We start from the raw sequence: 18757 nt of genomic DNA, 5'->3' as shown, positions 1-18757 counted from the left end.
AGAAATAAATAATTAAATGGGCTAAGACAGAGCAAGCTAAGTAGGTTAAAAGTCACTAGGTGACGGGGGCACGAGTCTACAAGCCAGAGGCTAAGCTAACTCCTGTTATCCCATTAAAACGAACTAGGATTCACTACAGGCACAGTGCAATGCAAAGAAGTGGGCTGAATATCTTGGTCCGCATTATTCCATATGCATCAGTAAATCATGCGCCCAATGCGAGCTACCCTGGACAAAGAGTTGCTTCACCCAAATTTATTAGTAATTGACTGCATACAGAATAATCAAGCCCCTGGCAACTCTGTCTGACTGATGTTCTGAAGAACCGCATCTCAAGCACTTGGAAGTGGTTTCTCCAGATGTTATATCCACAAACAAACAAACATATACCTTAATGTAAATAAAACTAAAATAACTCCTTGTTCTCCCTCTTGCTCCAAGTCTTTTTTTCAGGGTTTCGTGTGCCAGTAGTAGGCACAGGAAGTAGACAAATATATAAAGAGTTTAACAAGGCAGACCTTTCTACGACATTCAGTACTTCTGACGTGTCCATTGCATACTTTTTATAGCAAGAAAAAAGTTGCACGTTTTAGTAATAGAAGGCTGTCCAGTGGTGGTAGCACTTCTGTGTTTGGCATCTGTTGCTAAGTGAACTACCTCTTCTTGAATGCACAAAAGCCTGAAAAATGGCCTTCTAAATACAACAAAAGAACAAGATTATATAATTTGTTAATTAAGGTATCAAATTGTTACTGAGAGAGCGAAAGTAGATTTGGCTCTAGGGAAATGTGAGACACAAGTTGATTCAGAAGTGATGCTGTCTCAAATATGATTTGCATGCTCTTATGCTGTAATGATTGTCATTTTAAAACTAGCTTTTTGCCTTCGAGCTACCGAGGTAAAGACTTGAGGGAAAACTACTGCCGTAATCCACGAGGAGAAGAAGGAGGCCCGTGGTGTTTCACCAAAAGCCCTGAGGTGCGCCATGAATCCTGTGACATCCCACTCTGTGCAGAAGGTATTTTTAAATGATTTATAAAGAAAGTAAAATAGGATGAAGGTGCATCATTAGTCATTCATTCATAGCACATGTCATAACTTGAGGCATAACTTCAGTCACATTCTGTTTTAGAATATCCTGTCAAATGATATTTCACATGAAACGTCCTCAACCACACGTTGTAAACAACGCAGACATTTCTCATGCAACTGTAACCACGCTTGCCTAAACAACACATGACTGTTTCTGTGCCTTAACCAGGCATGTGCTGAACTACACATATACGTGGTTAAGGCACAGAAACAGCCATGCTTTGTTCAGGAGAGGATGTAGTGAGGTGAGTGGGGATGGGGCAGGGGTGAGGGGTGGATTAAGGGATTGGGTAGGTGGTGGGCTGGAGCGGGGTATTTTAAAGAAAACTTGTTGGGGATTTGGGGATTTTTTTGAGGAATTAGGGTGAGGGGCTGTGTTAGGGGTGGGAGTGATGCGGTGAGGTAAGTGGGGGGGGTGCGTGAATTAAGGGATTGGGGTGGGTGGGCTTTTTTTTTCAGGGGTGGGGTGGGGATTGGGTATTTATTTAAGGAATTAGGGTGGGGTTGGGGTAGGGGTGGGAGTGACGCAGTGAGGTAAGTGGGGCTGGGGCATGGGTGGGGGTGGAGTAAGATATTGGGGTGGGTGGGGGATGAGGCAGGCAATTTTTTTTAAGGGGCAGGGGTGGGGGTTTGGGTATTTTTTTAAGGGCTTGGGGGATGCTTTATTATTTTTTTTAGGGGTGGGAGTGGAAGGGTTTGGGTATACTTTTTTATTTAGGGCGGGGTAGTCTATTTTTAAAGGGATGCAGAAGGTTTAAGTAAGGGAGGGAGGAGGGATGAGGAGCGAAGAGGAGGAAGGATCGGGAGGCAATTGGGGTTGGGGCAGGGTTGGTGGGTAGTTTTTAGTGGTGGAGCGGATTTATGGCTTAAGGTGGATGGGGGTGTCGGGCTACTTTAGCTTTAGTTTTTAGGGGTGGGGGTTCGGGTATTTTTTTTTATTGCTCAGGGTGGTTGGGGGTTATGGGGTAATTTAGTTCTTAGGGGCTGGGGTGGGGGGTCGGGATAGTTTATTAGTTTATTTGTTTTAGGGCTTAGATTGGGTGGGAGCTCAGGTAGTTTACTTATTAAGGGGCAAGGTTTTAGGGCTCAGGACAGGTGGGGGATGTCGTGGTAGTTCAGTTTTTGGGGGGTTGGTGTAGTTTATTTTTAGGAGTCGAGATAGTTTTTTTTTTTTTTTTAGGGCTCAGGGTTGGTGGGAGGTCGGGTGGTTTATTTTTAAGGGTAGGGGAGTCAGGATAGTTTTTTTTTTAGGGCTCAGAATGGGTGGGAGGCGGGGTAGTTAACTTTTATGGGGTGCAGGTCAGGACAGATTTTTTGGGGTTTAGGGCGTGTGGGGGGTTCAGGGTACTTTATTTTATAAGGTGAAGGTGGGGGTACTAAGACAGGTTTTTTTTAGGGCAGGTGGGGGGTTCGGGCATATAGGTGTTAGGGTTGGGTGTAATTTTGAGCCTCAGGGTGGTTGGGTGGTTGGTATGATAGAACCACGCATGCCGTTTTGCATGCCATTTTCACACATGCCTTTACTAGGCATGCTTTTACAACAAATATTCATTGGAAAGGCATGCGTGGTAAAGGCATGGGTGGAAACAATGCAGTTGTTGTTCCGACCACATTGTTGAGGCATGCATGGTTCCTGCATGCGTGGTTCCATCATACAACCATATTTCACATTTTGTATCATTTCATTTATACTGAATACCTATTTGAATGTCTTTTCATGCAATATTCGTGACTACCATTTCACAATTCAAGAATGGTAAATGTACATATTATGTGTTGGTATGGCAATTGACAAACAAGAGAGAACAACCATGTAGTGCAATGGGTCTCATGTTTGCTTGAGTTAGAGCTATTAGCGTTGTAAATTCCTAACTGAACTTTTCTTGCCACATAAATTGAAAATTAAAAGTAAAACAGCTCACTTAAGTGAGCCAATTGAAAGGGCCATGGCCATCATGAGTGTAAGCGTAAAGAAGAGACACAAAAGGAAAAAGAAGATTGCTCACAGTCAAACATATTGCCAAATGTGCAATTATCCATGTAACAGGGTCGATTGCTGAGGCCGTAACAAAATCGCCTCGAGGAGGGACAAAAGTAAAGCATTTACCAATGATGATAAAGGATTTTTGAAAGGTAAGCCCATCAACGAGTGATAGTGATGGGTGTGCGGTGGGCATGGTTGAAATCCCACAGATAGATTAGAACACGTCAAAACGCACATACGCTCGACCTAAAAAACGACAGTGAGATTTCCCATAGAGCAGTGGTTCTGGAACGTTAAGTCCCACGACCCACTTGTTAGAACAACTAACATTTGCTACCCACTGACCTTTAAAGGAAATGAAACTAGCTGGGGTTTGATCTGTAAAGTCTAGATTGGGGAGGAATCAAGCAAAACACAACAAGGAACATCCGAAGCCCCGATCAGCTATCAATCAATCTTTGTTCAAAAGAATACACAACAAGCACATTAATCCTGTGTGTAACAAAGAATTATATTTTATTCAGAAATCATTGGTCGAATTGTATTCATCTTTGTACACAAAAAACCTCATATTACAGAGATAGAGATTTCCTATAAAATGTGCGGATAAACACAATAATTTTGTTAGGACAGACGTTTTGAGACACCTTGTATATAAATCAAATAAGTACCACAATTGTTTAATTACTCATCTGGCTTAAACAAAACAGTACATTGTCCATAACCATAGAAAACAAAAAGCTATATATAGAAAAGATATTTGGGTTTGCTCTAAAAACACTTCATGAAGGCCCAAGTAACACAATGAAGGGTGGATTTCATGTATGCTGACCCATTTCCCATTAATGCCACTTTTCTTATTCTCTTGCAACTTGTAGTTCGATGTCTTTATAGATGCGGAATTGGCCGCTCCAAATACATCATGGAATGTTGCTGACATGTTTCGACCTCAAAGATATGGCTTCAATTCTTTATATAAAGTCATCATCAAGGCACACTATAATTTACCACTTCTGGACACTAGGCATAGAAGGGGGGATGTTCAATTGTATACAGCTTCTCTGTATTAATTTTAGTATCAAGTGCATACCCCCATACAAACGATTATACTTGTTCAAGACAACCATGCCTTTGTGTCACCAATTTAAACATTTAAAAGACATCATTGTGTCAACCTTACAATGATCAAAAAATAGTAGTTGCTTGAACCACAGTCAGCAAATACTAAAAAAAAGAGAGGCACACTTTCCTGGGAAGACACCTCACTCGTGACTTAATCTTTTTGTCACTTACTTGCCTTAATTTGTCTCATTCACTCTTATGGGCAGTCCTAAATAGAAAGGCCAACAGAAAACATTTACTTAAAATGGTTCCAAGAGCTAATTCAGATATTTGTAAATGAATATCATTGTTACCTCACCCAGTTCAAATCCATTTGGAGTACCCTTATTTTGACGAGCAGCCCGCTCCTTTCTTCCCTGCAGGTTATTGAGTCCCCAAAACTGGTTCATATTTCCAAAACGGTCCCCTTCCTCTGGACAGACTATCAAAATAGCATGCTCTTTTCAAGACTTCTTTCAGCACAAGAAGGGTTGCCATCTTCCTTGCTGATAAATACTTTCAGATGTGGGACGGCTGCAATGACATTGGCTGTGCAGTTGGGCACAATGTGGTGGTGGGAGATCTAGTTCCACAACTTCTACTACATATTTGATGACAAGGGCTTCCTGCTTAAGGAGAACATGGTGCTGAGAGTTGTAGTTCCAAGGCAGTCATCCTATTCCCGAGTCCTAAATATAGTTCCACAATTACAATCATATTATCTTTTTTCAAATAATTATAAGAGGAAGGTGACATTTACGTAACACTTAAACAGATTTGAGAGTCACTGAATCAACTTATAAATGCAAAGATTTGAGGCCATATATTTTAAGAAAAATATATTTCCGATTTCCAACATTTCATATGGGCTAGTTTCAACCGTTCATAACTTCATGATCAGGAATGCCTTCTGCTGTACTAGTGATATAGCACGGCCCGATTTTATATGTATTTGTCTCAGGGCTGTTTATCTTAATTCAGAAACCATGGGCCAGATGTAGGAAAGGTTTAGCGACTCGCAAACTGCGAAAAACGCCGTTTGCGAGTCGCTAAACCCCATCTGGTATGTAGAAATGCATTTTGCGAGTCGGAACCGACTCGCAAAATGCATTTCCGAGTCGCAATTAGGAAGGGGTGTTCCCTTCCTATTTGCGAGTCGCAGTGTTCGCGGTCTCAAATGGACTCGCAGTTACCATCCACTTGAAGTGGATGGTAACCCACTCGCACACAGGAAGGGGTCCCCATGGGACCCCTTCCCCTTTGTGACTGGACCTAATAATAATTTTTCAGAGCAGGCAGTGGTCCAATGGACCACTACCTGCCCTGAAAAATACTGAAACAAAAAGTTTCGGTTTATTTTTCAAAGTGCAGCTCGTTTTCCTTTAAGGAAAACGGGTTGCACTTTGAAAAAAAAAACTGCTTTATTTAAAAGCAGTCACGGACATGGAGGTCTGCTGTTCCCAGCAGGCCTCCATCCCCGTGAGTGCCCTGAGTCGCTATGGGGTCGCAAATTGCGACCCACCTCATTAATATTAATGAGGTGGGTCTTTGCGACCCCATAGCGACTCGCAGATGGTGTCTGAGACACCTTTCTGCATCCCAAATTGCGACTTGCAATTTGCAAGTCGCAGGGACTCACAAATTGCAAGTCGCAATTTGGGAGTTTCCTACATCTGGCCCCATATGTTTAAATTGTAGAAAATGTTGTACTAAGGTAGCTGACGTTGTGTGACACATGATTCTGAATTTTTGTTCACTGATATGCGGTTGTTCTTCCTGGCTGGTCTGACCGATGTGTGCTTTATCACACAGACATAGTATACAGTAGATCACATTTCGTGATCTCCAGTTGGCAAATTCTTTAAGTCTAATTAGAATGTTGTTGTATATAAAGTCACATCTTAAATTGTCAATTTGCACAATATGCAGTCTTCACACTTGTGATGGGCAAGGATCGTGGTAATCCCAAATATTTTCTGAGATTTTGCAGGGGTCTCTGTCTATCAGTGTGAAATGAATTCAAGGAGAAGACGATCCTCCAAAGTTTTTGAATTATCTTCTTCACATCTGATGTGCTGGAGTTGAAGGTGTTGACAAACAACAATCGGCCCTGTTTCCTTTTATCTGTAGGCTCCAAGATGGCCTCCCTTGGAGTATACCTGCCCGCTTCATTGCTCTTTTTAGCAGTCTATGAGAATTATTACAGGCTTTGAGCTTCAGGAGAAGTCTTGGAGAAGAAGACTTCCTTCATGAAGCAGTTTCTTCTGTAAGAATTCTGTAAGAATTGGCTACAAGGTGTATTATCTTTGAGATTTCTCTGATGGTGGCTAGAGTAATGAATAAATGTGATTCTATCAGTCTCTTTTGTATGTAGTGTGGTGAAGATCTCCCTTCCATCATGTTTAATAGTAAGATCCAAGAAATGTATTTCATCTATACTCCAAAGTTATGCAAACTTGATAGCTGCTGTTTTGTTGTTAAGCCATTCTTCGATTCTCTCTTGTCACCCCTCCATATTAGGAAAATGTTGTCTATGAAACGTTTACATGCCATAACGTTATTCTTGAAGGGATTTTCACCATAAATCCATGTATCCTTATGTCCAACCATGAACATGACAGGCATTTCTGGAGCAAAGGTGCATCCCATTGCAGTCCCCTTTACTTGCAGCTAAAAGTTCCCTTTGAAACTGATTGGGCCAATTTGAGAACAAACCGTGATGGTACTTCATGAGGACATTGTCCAGTTTCCAGGAAATATTCTATTACATTAAGACCAGCCTCTTGGGAAATATTAGAGTATAGGCTAGTAATATCAAGAGTTACAAAAAAGTCCTTATCTGGATCTCCTCAGTTCCTTGTCTGGAGTTCATCCATCTCTGTTCTCTCCCTCATCCTCTCCCTAAAAAATGTCCCCTTGTGGGGCCTCAGAGGTACTGGTTGATGATTCTGAGTAGCTGGTATTAGTGTCTGAGTATGATGAGCTATCCGAGAAGCTAATGAATAGTCTGTTGCTTCTACCTTGATATTAAGGAAGAAACTTGGTATTATGCTGATTATAAAAATCCTTTCTCAAATTTTAATAGAACTCCTCCTTTGAGAAACTGATAACATCTTTTTGAAGCTTCTTCTTCTTCTTGTAATTGTATGTGGTGGTCCTAAAAGTCTCTGATCTCTTTATAGATTCCTCTAGATCCTTTATCTGCTCCAACAACGTTTTCTTTATTAGCTCAGCTGTTTTAATAGATAGGAACATCTAAGACATGGATCACTTTTTCCTATACAGCTGAAATCTCCAAATTACTCTCTACCTTCTAAAAAAAAGGCAGATATGTTTTCACTTGCAATCCCAGTGGAATTGTACCATTCCATGAATATTCCATAAGAACCTCTCCATATAGGTATGTGCTGATCTGTTTTTTCTTTAAGCTTCAGTTTCTTCTGTTAGTTTACAACAGTCCCCTCCAGGATTAATGGCAGAAAGTATTTTCAGCAGCTCACCTATTTCTTCTTCAGCGTAACTTAGTGCTTGCAGTCCTCACATTTCCTAAAGTCAAGTTGGTATGAAAAAAGAAAGGGGGAAAAGGAAGTATAGGGTTCTTTTTTATAATGGTTCTTCAAACAAAAGGGAATATTCAGTCAAAGATATCTCGCCTTGTAGAAATCCTTGTGTGGCATTGCTCACCCGAAGAAATATAAAACTTGCTGGGTTGTATCCTGTAAAGTTTACATGGGAGAGGGATAAAGCAAATCACAACTAGGAGCATACAAACCTTCCATCGACTACCAATTTCTGTTTTAAAAAAAACATAACAAGCCCATTAATCCTATGTATAACAATGAATTACATATTATTGAAAACTCATTGGTCATCTTTCTACACAAAAAACCTCACCTAACAAACATAGAGGTTTACAGTAAATTCAACAACATAAATCTCTTTCCAAAAAAGGACATGAGACTGGGTGATATTTGGATGTACCTAAAGCATCATGAGGTTGCACAATGCCATTTACAGACATGACATCTAAATGCACTCTACAGTTTTACAGATAAAACTCTCTGGGCCACAGATGATAGTGTATGGAAATCAGGTTTCTGATGTATTAATTGTGCACCACCAAGTAAAGTGTCTTGATTGTTTTGATCCTATTAAAATCTCCAGCACACTTTAGACTTAAAAAAGATGCATTTCATTTTTCCTTCCCTATCAGCTGAATTCATACAGTTCATGTACTGGTGTGTATATTGTGTTGTGTGTTGCAAAACAAAATAACATCTACAGACTTTGCTTCAAACTCCCTTTAATCCATCAAGATTATCACATAATTCACTTTAAAAACACCTCTCACTTAGGAGTCAGAAGAGAAAGATAAGTAAACAGCAATCCCCATGTTAAAAGAATAAAACAGCCTGCCATTTGACCTTTGTCTTTAAAGTGCAGGTAAATGTGACAAAAAAATCACAGAGTTTTAAAGGCATATTTATTTATTGCTTGGACTCTACCGACCTAAAAAGACTTGGCTTGCAAACCTCCAGTGTGTTGCAACCCACAGTTTCGGAGACACTGTCATAGATAACGCTGCCATTTGTTCACATCATTTGCCAGATAGCTAGAACTTGGTCCAGAATTGTGCTCTTTGTGCTTTGATATAAATCCATTCACTAGTTTTCAGAGAAATTAAGGTTCAAAATATTTGTGTATTTCATGCCGCTGAGGCTCTGCACATTTGGCAGATCTAAAGATAGGATCTGAGTGGCTGCAGCCACATCAACAAAGGTGTTAAAGCAGCCATTTTAGGACTCAGGGACCTTGTACTTTTTCCTGAGAAAAGTTTTTTTTTTAAAACATATAGCTGTCCAGGTTTGGGATAGCCTGCACCTCTAGGCCTTTTGGGGGCACCCGCCATATAAATTGTATTTTTTTTTTATTGCGGATCCACAGCGCCATTAAAAAAAATTAACTCCTGAAAAATAACCCTGTTGTTTTTTTAGAGGGGGCATGTGTCCTCCCCTGAATTGCCACATTTTAGGGCCTGAGGACCAGGGACCAATACAATGATTTTTGGGGAGGAGGGTTGTGGCCCTCCTTTCAAGTCTTGGTAAGGCCCTAGGAACCTAAGTGTTTCTTAGTGGATAGGGGAGGATCAGGTCCCCCTGCCATAGCCTTACGACCACCCCAGGGACCCCTTCACCTGAGACTTGGTTAAAGCAGGGACCCGGCTCCTAGGACACTGCTGTGTTTTCTATCAGGAAAAATGCAGGCAGGGAATATACACTTTTGTTCCCTAACTGCACTCTCCTGGGCAGAAAACACAACTTTGCTCCTGTCCAGATGGGAGCAAAAGAAAAGCTGCTCCCACCAAGATGGATCAAACCTAAGAAGCTGGTATTGTGGGTGTCTTGGGTGGGCACCAGGGAGACCAGTGGAACAAAAGAACCAGCTCCTATCGGCCCCCATGAAGGTTGATGGATGGGGACCCGGCAGAGGCAGCAGGGCATTCGGTCACCCTCTGCAGCCACAAACATAATATAAACTTTCGGTCTCCCGGGTGAGAATGGGGCATCAAAAAAAAATATTACTAACAGGAATAATAAATGAGTGTCCAGAGCCAATTATTTTTTATTCACTGCTCCATGCAAGGAACACTCCATAATGCCATATAAGGACTTTAAATTGCATTTTTCTTTGTGGTTGTTGTGGTGGGCTACAGGTTTCTTGGCAGCCCACTAGCAACAAAAAATCTGTATGTCTCCTTTATCATTGAATTCATGAATTCAGGATAGCTTACCATATTTTTAAGAATCCCGAGCTGTGTGCTCTTCAGATGGAGTGCAGGGACCCCTTGAGGGTTGTTCTATGGCTCCACTTTGTGGACTGAAAAAAGTTTAAAAAGTGACTCAAATACAAGTTCAATGTTTTTGTTGGGTTCAGAGATGAGTAGTGTTTAGGGTTATTAAAAGGATTTTAGTGATAAGTACTGTTTGGGGGTAGTAAAAATGTTTTAGTGTTCCGAGGGTTCAGAGATGGGTAATGTTTAAAGGTAGTAAGAGGTTTCTAGTATTCACGGACTTTGTAGTGTTTAGGGATAGGTAGTGGCTATATGTAGACAGGATCTGTAAGGGTTCTGGATGGGTTGCTTTTCTGGCTACTAAGGTGGTCTTAGGGTTCCATGATGGGTAGTGTTTATGGTAGTAAGAAGTATTTAGGGATACACAGAGGTTCAGGGCAATATGGAGTTTTAAGATTGTATGAATCAATAGTGTTTAGCAGTAGAAAGGACTTATTAGGGTTGAGGAATGAGTAGGATTTTGGTGTAATAAAGAGGTTTTTACGGTTCAGGGATGAATAATATAAAATTGAATTATAATGCATTAAATGAAGAAAATGGTTAATATTAATACTGTTTAATCAATGACATATATGCACACACATTTAACATTTATCATTGTGCTATCTAAAAATGTTATTTATATTGACATTTACTGTTAACCAACATATGTTTAATATTATTACATTATTCATTATTATTGATTAATATTTTTCACACTATACCTGGTTACAGTCTCGACATTTCAGACAGCCCACAGGTCTAAATATATATTTAAATATATAAAGCAAGACAGACAGTGGGTGAAAGGGATTTATGCATGTGAATCCTTGGGAAGGGGAGAGCACCAACTCAGTGCTTTGAGATGCAATCCAAAAACATCCTACCAGGGGAGTATTAGTGAAATAAACTACGATCTGGAGTTATGTTGCTGCTGGTGTGGTAAATTAAAGTATATGAGTTAAATGCAAATCCCAACACACATAATGATCTGACACTATCCATGACCCAAATAGATAGGGAAGTGATGTAGCACCAGTGGCGGGCAGCTATGCTACTCCCTCAAGTCAAACCTCATGTAGTCAGATCAACTGCTCACTGCTTGAATCTGATGTGATCTCACACATGGGGTGCTTGAATGCCAGCCATGGTGTCAGTTTAATCATTCTAGCCTGCTACAACAGGGTAGGGTTACTCCCAAGTTCTCAAGATGAACCATGAGACAAACATACAGTTAATTGGGGACTGATCAAAGAGGTAAATGAAGTGTGCCTTCAAAATGAGAGGCTAACTGTGAACCGCACCTTGGAGAGAAATTAGCAAAAAAAGTGATGGAGATGGAGAAAGAGGATGAGATGGTGCTGACAGTGGCAAGTACTGAAGAGGTAACACAAAGTGAGTAACCTAGTGCACATATCTCTTTGTATGTTTCACCAGTCACCAAAAGGGTTAAGGACCAGCACTATCTGACAAGAGCTGAGGTAATTGAGACCCAAAAGTAGAACACGAAGAAGCAAGGTTACCAAAGTGTGGTGTATTTCCTCAGTGACAGATCTTTCGATGACCTGGATTGACCAACCCTTGGGAGATTAGACCAATAAAATAGACCCCTATAGGGAAATTGAACTCTATCATCCTGACCCAAGAAAGCGATGTAATAGCCGACTCCACCAAGACAGTAGTGAACCTAAAGTTTGGCAATGGACATATTGTCACAGCAGCCACCATGGTTACTCCGGTGATTGTAAGACAAAAAGAAAAAGATCCTGCAAACTCAATTATTTTACATAGGTAATACTCCTACATTCATATATTTATCCTGTATTGCAGCTTCCAAAGCAGATTAAACAATGAACTACAGAATAGCGTACAACAATATGTTTCTTGATCTTTCAATATTTAAACTGAATCAACAAAATACTTTTCAAAACATATATTGTGTTCCGTGAAGGACCTAGTTTCATTCTAAACATACATAAATAATTCTGAAACTATTAGAGCAATTAAAGGCTATCTAGGTTTTTTTCACCACCCTAACTAAAAATCGTTTATCATGAAATCACATCACAAACATAGTACATGCACACGTCCTACATAGTAAACAAACCCACAAGTTAAAACATTTTTCAAAGATACAGGTCCTAAAAGTCACGACAGGCCTATACCCATACTATTGTCTACAGACATGTTGTTTACATTACAACACACATTATGAGGTTTCTCCAATAGATAATTAATAATGTAAAGTTTCCAATGTTTATTGCCTTAACTTTCAAGATATTGATACATGAAAATCTTTAGGACATAGATTAATAAACATACATATTTTACATTGTTATTTATCTGGCAGTTGGGGGGTGGACTCTTCCTATGGGGAGCAGGGTCAAGACTGATTTGCATATGGCTGGGTCCAAACTGGTGTGGTGAGCAAAAAAAAAGATGGATTAAACCCAGATCTGTGACTGGTGGTGAATGTTTGCATTGCTCAGCATTCCGTCCATCATCTGTTCTTTTTGCTTTTGTTGCCCTAAGTGGGAAGGGTTATGCCCAGACGTGGGTACTGTGCTCACAGTGCCACCGGATTCAAGCTAGTCTGGCTGATGGGGAGTGATACCCTGAAACGGTCTCAGGATGCTTGTCTCTGGTCCAGGTAAGACTTGGCCTGGCAGTTGGGGTTGGACTGTTCCCATGGGGAGCAGGGTCAAGACTGATTTGCATATAGCTGGGTCCAAACGGACGTGACATGGTAAGCAACAAAACAAAAGATTAAACCCAGATCTGTGAGTTGGTTGAATGTTTGCTTTATTCAGTATTCCATCCATCATCTGTTCTTTTTGCTTTTATCTCCATAAGTGGGAATGGTATGCACTCATGTGGGTCATATGCTCATTGTGCCACTACATTCAAGCTAGTCTCACTGTTGAGGGGTGATACCTTGAAAGTGGCCCTAGGTTGCTTGTTTCCGGTGGAGGGAAGACCTGACCTGGTAGTTTGGGCTGGATTGTTCCCAAGGGGAACAAGGTCAAGACTGATTTGCATATGGATGGGTCCAAATTGGGGTGGTGTGGTGAGCAAAAAAACATTGGATTAAACCCAGATCTGTGAGTGGGGGTGAAAGTTTACATTATTCAACATTCCATCCATCATCTGTTCTTTTTGCTTTTGCCACCCCAAGTGGGAAAGGTATGCCCAGGTGTAGTTCCTGTGCTCATTGTGCTCCTGAACTCAAGGTAGTCTGACTGATGAAGGGCTGGTACTCTTAACCAGTTTTAGGATTCTTGTTTCTAGTCGAGGGAAGACCTGGCTTGGCAATTTGGGCTGGATTGTTCCCATGGAGCACATAGTCACAATGGGTTTGTTGGTTCCTAACTGGGATGAGGTGGTGAGCAAAAAAATGATGGCTCAAACTCAGATCTGTGACTGGGGTGAATGTTTGCACTGTTCAGCATTCCATCCATCATCTGTTCTGTTTGCTTTTACACCATTTATTTTGTCATCATTATTTCTCCCCTACAAGCAGTGAATCTCTGAAAAAAGGTGGGGTTGCAAATATGGATAGAATAGAACAATTGTTGTCAAAGCACACATGGGTGGCAATTAAAGACTTTCGGCCTGACTTAGGTTTCAACAGTCTGGTTACTCTGTCACAACAGTGATAGATATCCCATCTGATGAAATATAAATCACATAGGAAATAATTAGATTTATATTTCGGCGGATAGAATATCCATCACCATTGTGACAGAGTAACTCATCCACTGAAATCCAAATAATGCCCTTTATGTCTCTTAAAAAAAAGCAAGATGAACAATGGAAACAATCATAGCACACAGACTCAATAACTCAAGGAGTTTGCCTGACAAACACGAAAGGCAGGGTTTGGCTAATACATGTCTTCCAGAACAGGGTTGATAAGTAAGGGGCAGTGTCTGAGCGAAATGACCCAACCCTCCCATAACCCAAAAAAGGTGGGGAGTGTGCAGAGGATTTCCACGGAAACCATACAAGCTAAAATAAGCCCCAGATTAACTGGACAAAATAGATAGCTAAGGGCCAGATGTATCATGATTTGCAATAGCGATTACCAAATTGCGTTTTTTTTGCGAATCACACTTGGTGAACTACTCATGCAAGCAACATGAAAAAAAAAAACTTCAAAAGAATATGAAGAATAAAACCAGCAGGAGATGACCTCCTTGTGTGTGAGATGCAGCAACTGCAGCTGATTAATAAAAAACTAGAATAACACTAGAACCTGTCTTCTACCAAGGTTTTCAGACAAGGCATGCAGCCACAGGTTTGCATTTGTCAGATAATACTGGAGGAGAAATGCACCTTTACACTCCATTTAATTGCAACACTTTATCTATCACTCCATTTTTGATGTGCCAGATTTACAAAATGGTGCAATGCCAAGACCTAAAACTAGCTTGTTTGGATAACGAGCATTCTTTCAACTAAAAATCGATTGCATGGTTTCTGATGATTTGAGAAAGGTAGAGATGTTGGTGTTTTATCTAGCTTATCTGAACAATCATAGGCATATCTCTATCAGTTATGATTTGGCACTTTAGCTATCCCACTTTGCAATTGTTCAGATATTATTGATGAAGTGAACTTGGCTTTGATGCTGTTCACGCTGTTTGAAACAGTTCTCCCATCTTTGGTCTCTTCCCAGCCCCTCACAGTGCTTAAAATACTCACTTAATATTTTATTCAGTCCTTCTTTCTTCCCTCACAGCAAGGCAGTTGTTGGGAAATTAACTTCCAACTTTCTCTCTCCTGGAACGTTCTTATGCTCCTCTGAATCAGTTATCAAATAGAGCTGATACTTACTATGTTGGTTTTATGATATGTGTGAACCAGAATCTACCTGGAAAATAGTGCAACTTAATATGCTTATAATTACCATTGTGCAGATGTGACCATTCTAAGCCAGACCAGAAAACTTTCCACTGGCATCCCGTGGAATCCAGGATAAATGTCAAAATACTTTATAATATTCATATAGTCTGCTGGAGCAAAGGACCGGTTACCTACAGAAATTAGGTCCCGACTGCATGTCACCCAGGAATCTGCTATCCAGCAGTGGCATAATGAAACTTCAGGGGGCCCCCCTGCAAAGTGCTGGGAGGGCTCCCCCTCTGGACTTAGTCAACAGCTCTCAGGCCAGAATACTGTGCTGAGGGGACTCCCTGAGCTTGAGGCCCTCTGCGCCATGGGGGCTGCAGCACCCTATGTTACTCTTGGATGTTTGAGACTCCATTTAATAACATGCAGGTGGTCCTCAAGTGGAGTGGATTAACTTCAATTCAGTAAACTCTGCAAATCAAACTTTTCCAGCTTGCATTTGTTTAATTTTTAATCTCATCATAGGAACAGTGGAAGGATGCTGGAACTGTATGATTTCTATGTCTTCAGCTGCATACTACTTGCATACTAATTAAGTTGGATGAAACTTCTCTACTTCATCCCTTTTCTGCTGTTTGTGCATCTATTGCTCTGAAATGGCCAAGCTGGTGTACCACTTTTCAAAGCGTTTTCAAGAAATTAAATATTTCAAAAATGCCCCTTTTTTAGTTTGGCATGTACAGTTCATTTTGATACATCTTGCTGAGCTCTGGGTGATCTCATTTGTGGGCTACAAAAGACTATTTATTTTTTTTTTATCTCAGCGGGTATGGAAGGCTGCTCCCAATCTCACTTTGTGCCACAATTTATATTATTAGTCTTATGTTGACCCCCAGTGTCTGATGCGCAAAAGCAATAATTTTTCTACTGTTGTTTCACCCAATAATAATGACCCTCAATGAATAATTTGCTTTCTCATTTGCTTTCAAGGCGTACTTGCCTCCTGTGTAGATAATGTTATACTAAATTACAGTTGAATACAGATTAACTGTGGAATGTACATACACATTTAGGTTATTCATCTCTAATGAAGTAATCATTTTAAATTTTTAAAACAATTATGTACTCTATAAACAATCTTGATAGATATAATTTGCTAATTCTTTATTAGTAACTCACATACTCCTATTGCTCTTTCTACTCTGGTTTTCTCATTCATTCTGAATACAAACTGTCTCAAACAGCATTCCCAAAAATAATTTCACTGGACTAATATTCTTGCCAGCTGTATGGCGATTCAGAGATTTTTTGGGTGAACTCAAAGCATACCATATTAATGTGTTTGAATGGGTTTCCCAAAAGATATTCCATCTTCATCAGTTTATTTACACAGACTAAATGAGAATGGAGCACTCAATTCTCTTAAGACAGACGGATTACATTTATATCAATCCTGGTGTGTAATTACTTTTCTTTACACCTGGACATGCTCCTCAGTCTCAGGTGCCCCTTCCTACTATTAAAGGGCCAAGTACAATTTGCATCTACATCTCAAAACCCAATCTCCATCCTGGGCTCTGTTATGCAATGACTCTTTTTGTAAAAAGGGGAAGAAGCTTCTTTCTCATTGTCCAGTCCCAACATCCATACACCTTGGTTATTTTGGACAATCCTTTTTTATATTACTTTTTGTTCTTGCCTGTTTTACAGTGTTCGTTTGTTACTTTCACAGAGGTGTGGATCCTTGAGTCTGGCATCTGAACTAGTAGCATAGTAGCAAGTGACACATTTTTGAGTCAATTTGAGTATACGAATTTGGTTAGAAAAGCAGATAACTTTAACAACCTGCTTAGATAGCTAACACTTAATTATAGTTGCATACATTTTTGTTGGTTCCAGTTCCATGCTGGGATAATCACAGTTATGATACCGGTGAGGCAGCCTCTTTCAACTAGCTTAATGGGTTATCTGGCATCTATCCATGAAAAATAATATTGCAAAAGAGAAGGGGTGGGCAAAGAATTCCGCTCCGCCATTGGAGTTCGCTGAGTTTTCCCCACTCTGCACTCCATGCGGAGTTCGAGAAACCCCGCAAAGTGATGCGGAGCATATTTTTTTCTCTTGCTTGCCAAATGTTAGGCTGGTGAGAGAATGAAATCGCTAAGTTGGCAAGCAGGATTTCTGAATGCTCGGGTCGTGGTAGGCCGTGACCGTTCACAATGAGAAAGCTGACGCTCGCGTTGAAGAAGCTTACATTCAAGTAGTAAATCTACTTGAGCAGCAAAAAGAAGTTGGCGCCCTCTGACGCTCAGCATGGTGCCATTTGCACTGATTTTACAGCAGAAGAGAAAATTCTGCCATGAAAATCAGTCTGAACAGCGTGCCTTAGCCATACTCCACCGCTTGTGGAACTCTGCATAGCGTGGCAGAGTTTGTTCGGCACTTACCAGAGTTCCGCATAGCAGAAATCTGCAAACCCCCCCATGCCTGCTAAAGAGTCAAAACAAGGGTAAATTTAGATAACACACCCTACTTTGGAGTACAGTCTAAAATTATGTTATGAATCATGTTTCTCAATTGAGGAAAGTGATACGTTGTGCTACCTATTGACATTCAGTCCTCAGTTGTAAATTCCCCAGTTAGATTTTGAGTGGGTTATGCCAAGAGATTTTGGGGGTCATTCTGACCTTGGCGGACGGCGGAGGCCGTCCGCCAAGGTACCGCCGTCAGAACACCGCACCGCGGTCGAAAGACCGCGGCGGTGATTCTGACATTTGCCCTGGGCTGGCGGGCGGCCGCCAAAAGACCGCCCGCCAGCCCAGGGCAAATCAACCTTCCCACTAGGATGCCGGCTCAGAATTGAGCCGGCGGAGTGGGAAGGTGCGACGGGTGCAGTTGCACCCGTCGCGTATTTCAGTGTCTGCTGGGCAGACACTGAAATACTTTTTGGGGCCCTCTTACGGGGGCCCCTGCCGTGCCCATGCCATTGGCATGGGCACGGCAGGGGCCCCCAGGGGCCCCGCGGCACCCCCTACCGCCATCCTGTTCATGGCGGGAGAGCCGCCATGAACAGGATGGCGGTAGGGGGTGTCAGAATCCCCATGGCGGCGGAGCGCGCTCCGCCGCCATGGAAGATTCAGACGGGCAGCGGAAAGTCGGCGGTACACCGCCGACTTTCCGTTTCTGGCCGCGGCTGAACCGCCGCGGTCAGAATGCCCAGCGGTGCACCGCCAGCCTGTTGGCGGTGCTACCGCCGACCTCCGCCATGGCGGTAATTACCGCCATGGTCAGAATGACCCCCTTTATCTCTGTTGGAGAATGAAATATATTGGGATTTCACAAAAATTCAAAATGATTTGGCTAAATTTCACACTATGCAAGGAATTTAATATTCTATTGAAAGGCAGACTAATGGAGATTCAGGTGTGGAAAAAGTGCTGGGTAAGTGGTTAGGAATCTAAATTTACAGAAGTTAAAAGGTGGATTGCATAGGATGTTAGATTGTTTGAAAGAGGAAATTTGTAGCTTTAGTTTAAGGGATTCTTATTTAGCACATTTAGTAGGTAAAACATAAACAAGAGGCAATGCACACATCTAGAAAGCTAGAAAGGTGTAAATAGTCTCAAGTGATTTAGAAAAACATTGCTGTGCACAGGTCATATAAATGGAAAACCTGGGTAGGTGGTGGACAAGTTGTTGAAAATCTGAGAGCAATTTAGGTTTCAGAGTGGGTTTTAGATATGTGCAGCCAAAGTGATTACTTTGCAAATAAAAAACATGGCTAGTTGTGGCTACAGGTTTGTTATGAACAAAAGCATTGCAAAGCATGTTTAATGAACAGTAATATCTGAGCAAGACCAAAAAGGAGCCCAATTCCCAAATTCGAGCTGACATTTTTC

At 41.2% G+C, this 18757-nt stretch overlaps 1 protein-coding gene across 3 annotated transcripts in view; it reads left to right on the top strand.

Annotated features, from left to right (window-relative positions):
- The window catches only part of HGF (hepatocyte growth factor), a 299651-nt gene that overhangs the window by 132486 nt on the left and 148408 nt on the right, over positions 1-18757 (top strand). For 2 of the 3 annotated variants that reach the window (XM_069228684.1, XM_069228682.1), the window contains exon 5: positions 876-1018. In XM_069228684.1, coding sequence (XP_069084785.1) covers positions 876-1018 — 143 coding nt within the window. The remainder of the gene's footprint in view (positions 1-875; positions 1019-18757) is intronic. The other variant, XM_069228683.1, reaches the window with a different exon arrangement.

This window comes from Pleurodeles waltl, chromosome 4_1 (assembly GCF_031143425.1).
Source record: "Pleurodeles waltl isolate 20211129_DDA chromosome 4_1, aPleWal1.hap1.20221129, whole genome shotgun sequence".
NCBI classification, from domain to species: domain Eukaryota; kingdom Metazoa; phylum Chordata; class Amphibia; order Caudata; family Salamandridae; genus Pleurodeles; species Pleurodeles waltl.
This window is presented reverse-complemented; position numbering and strand designations above follow the sequence as displayed.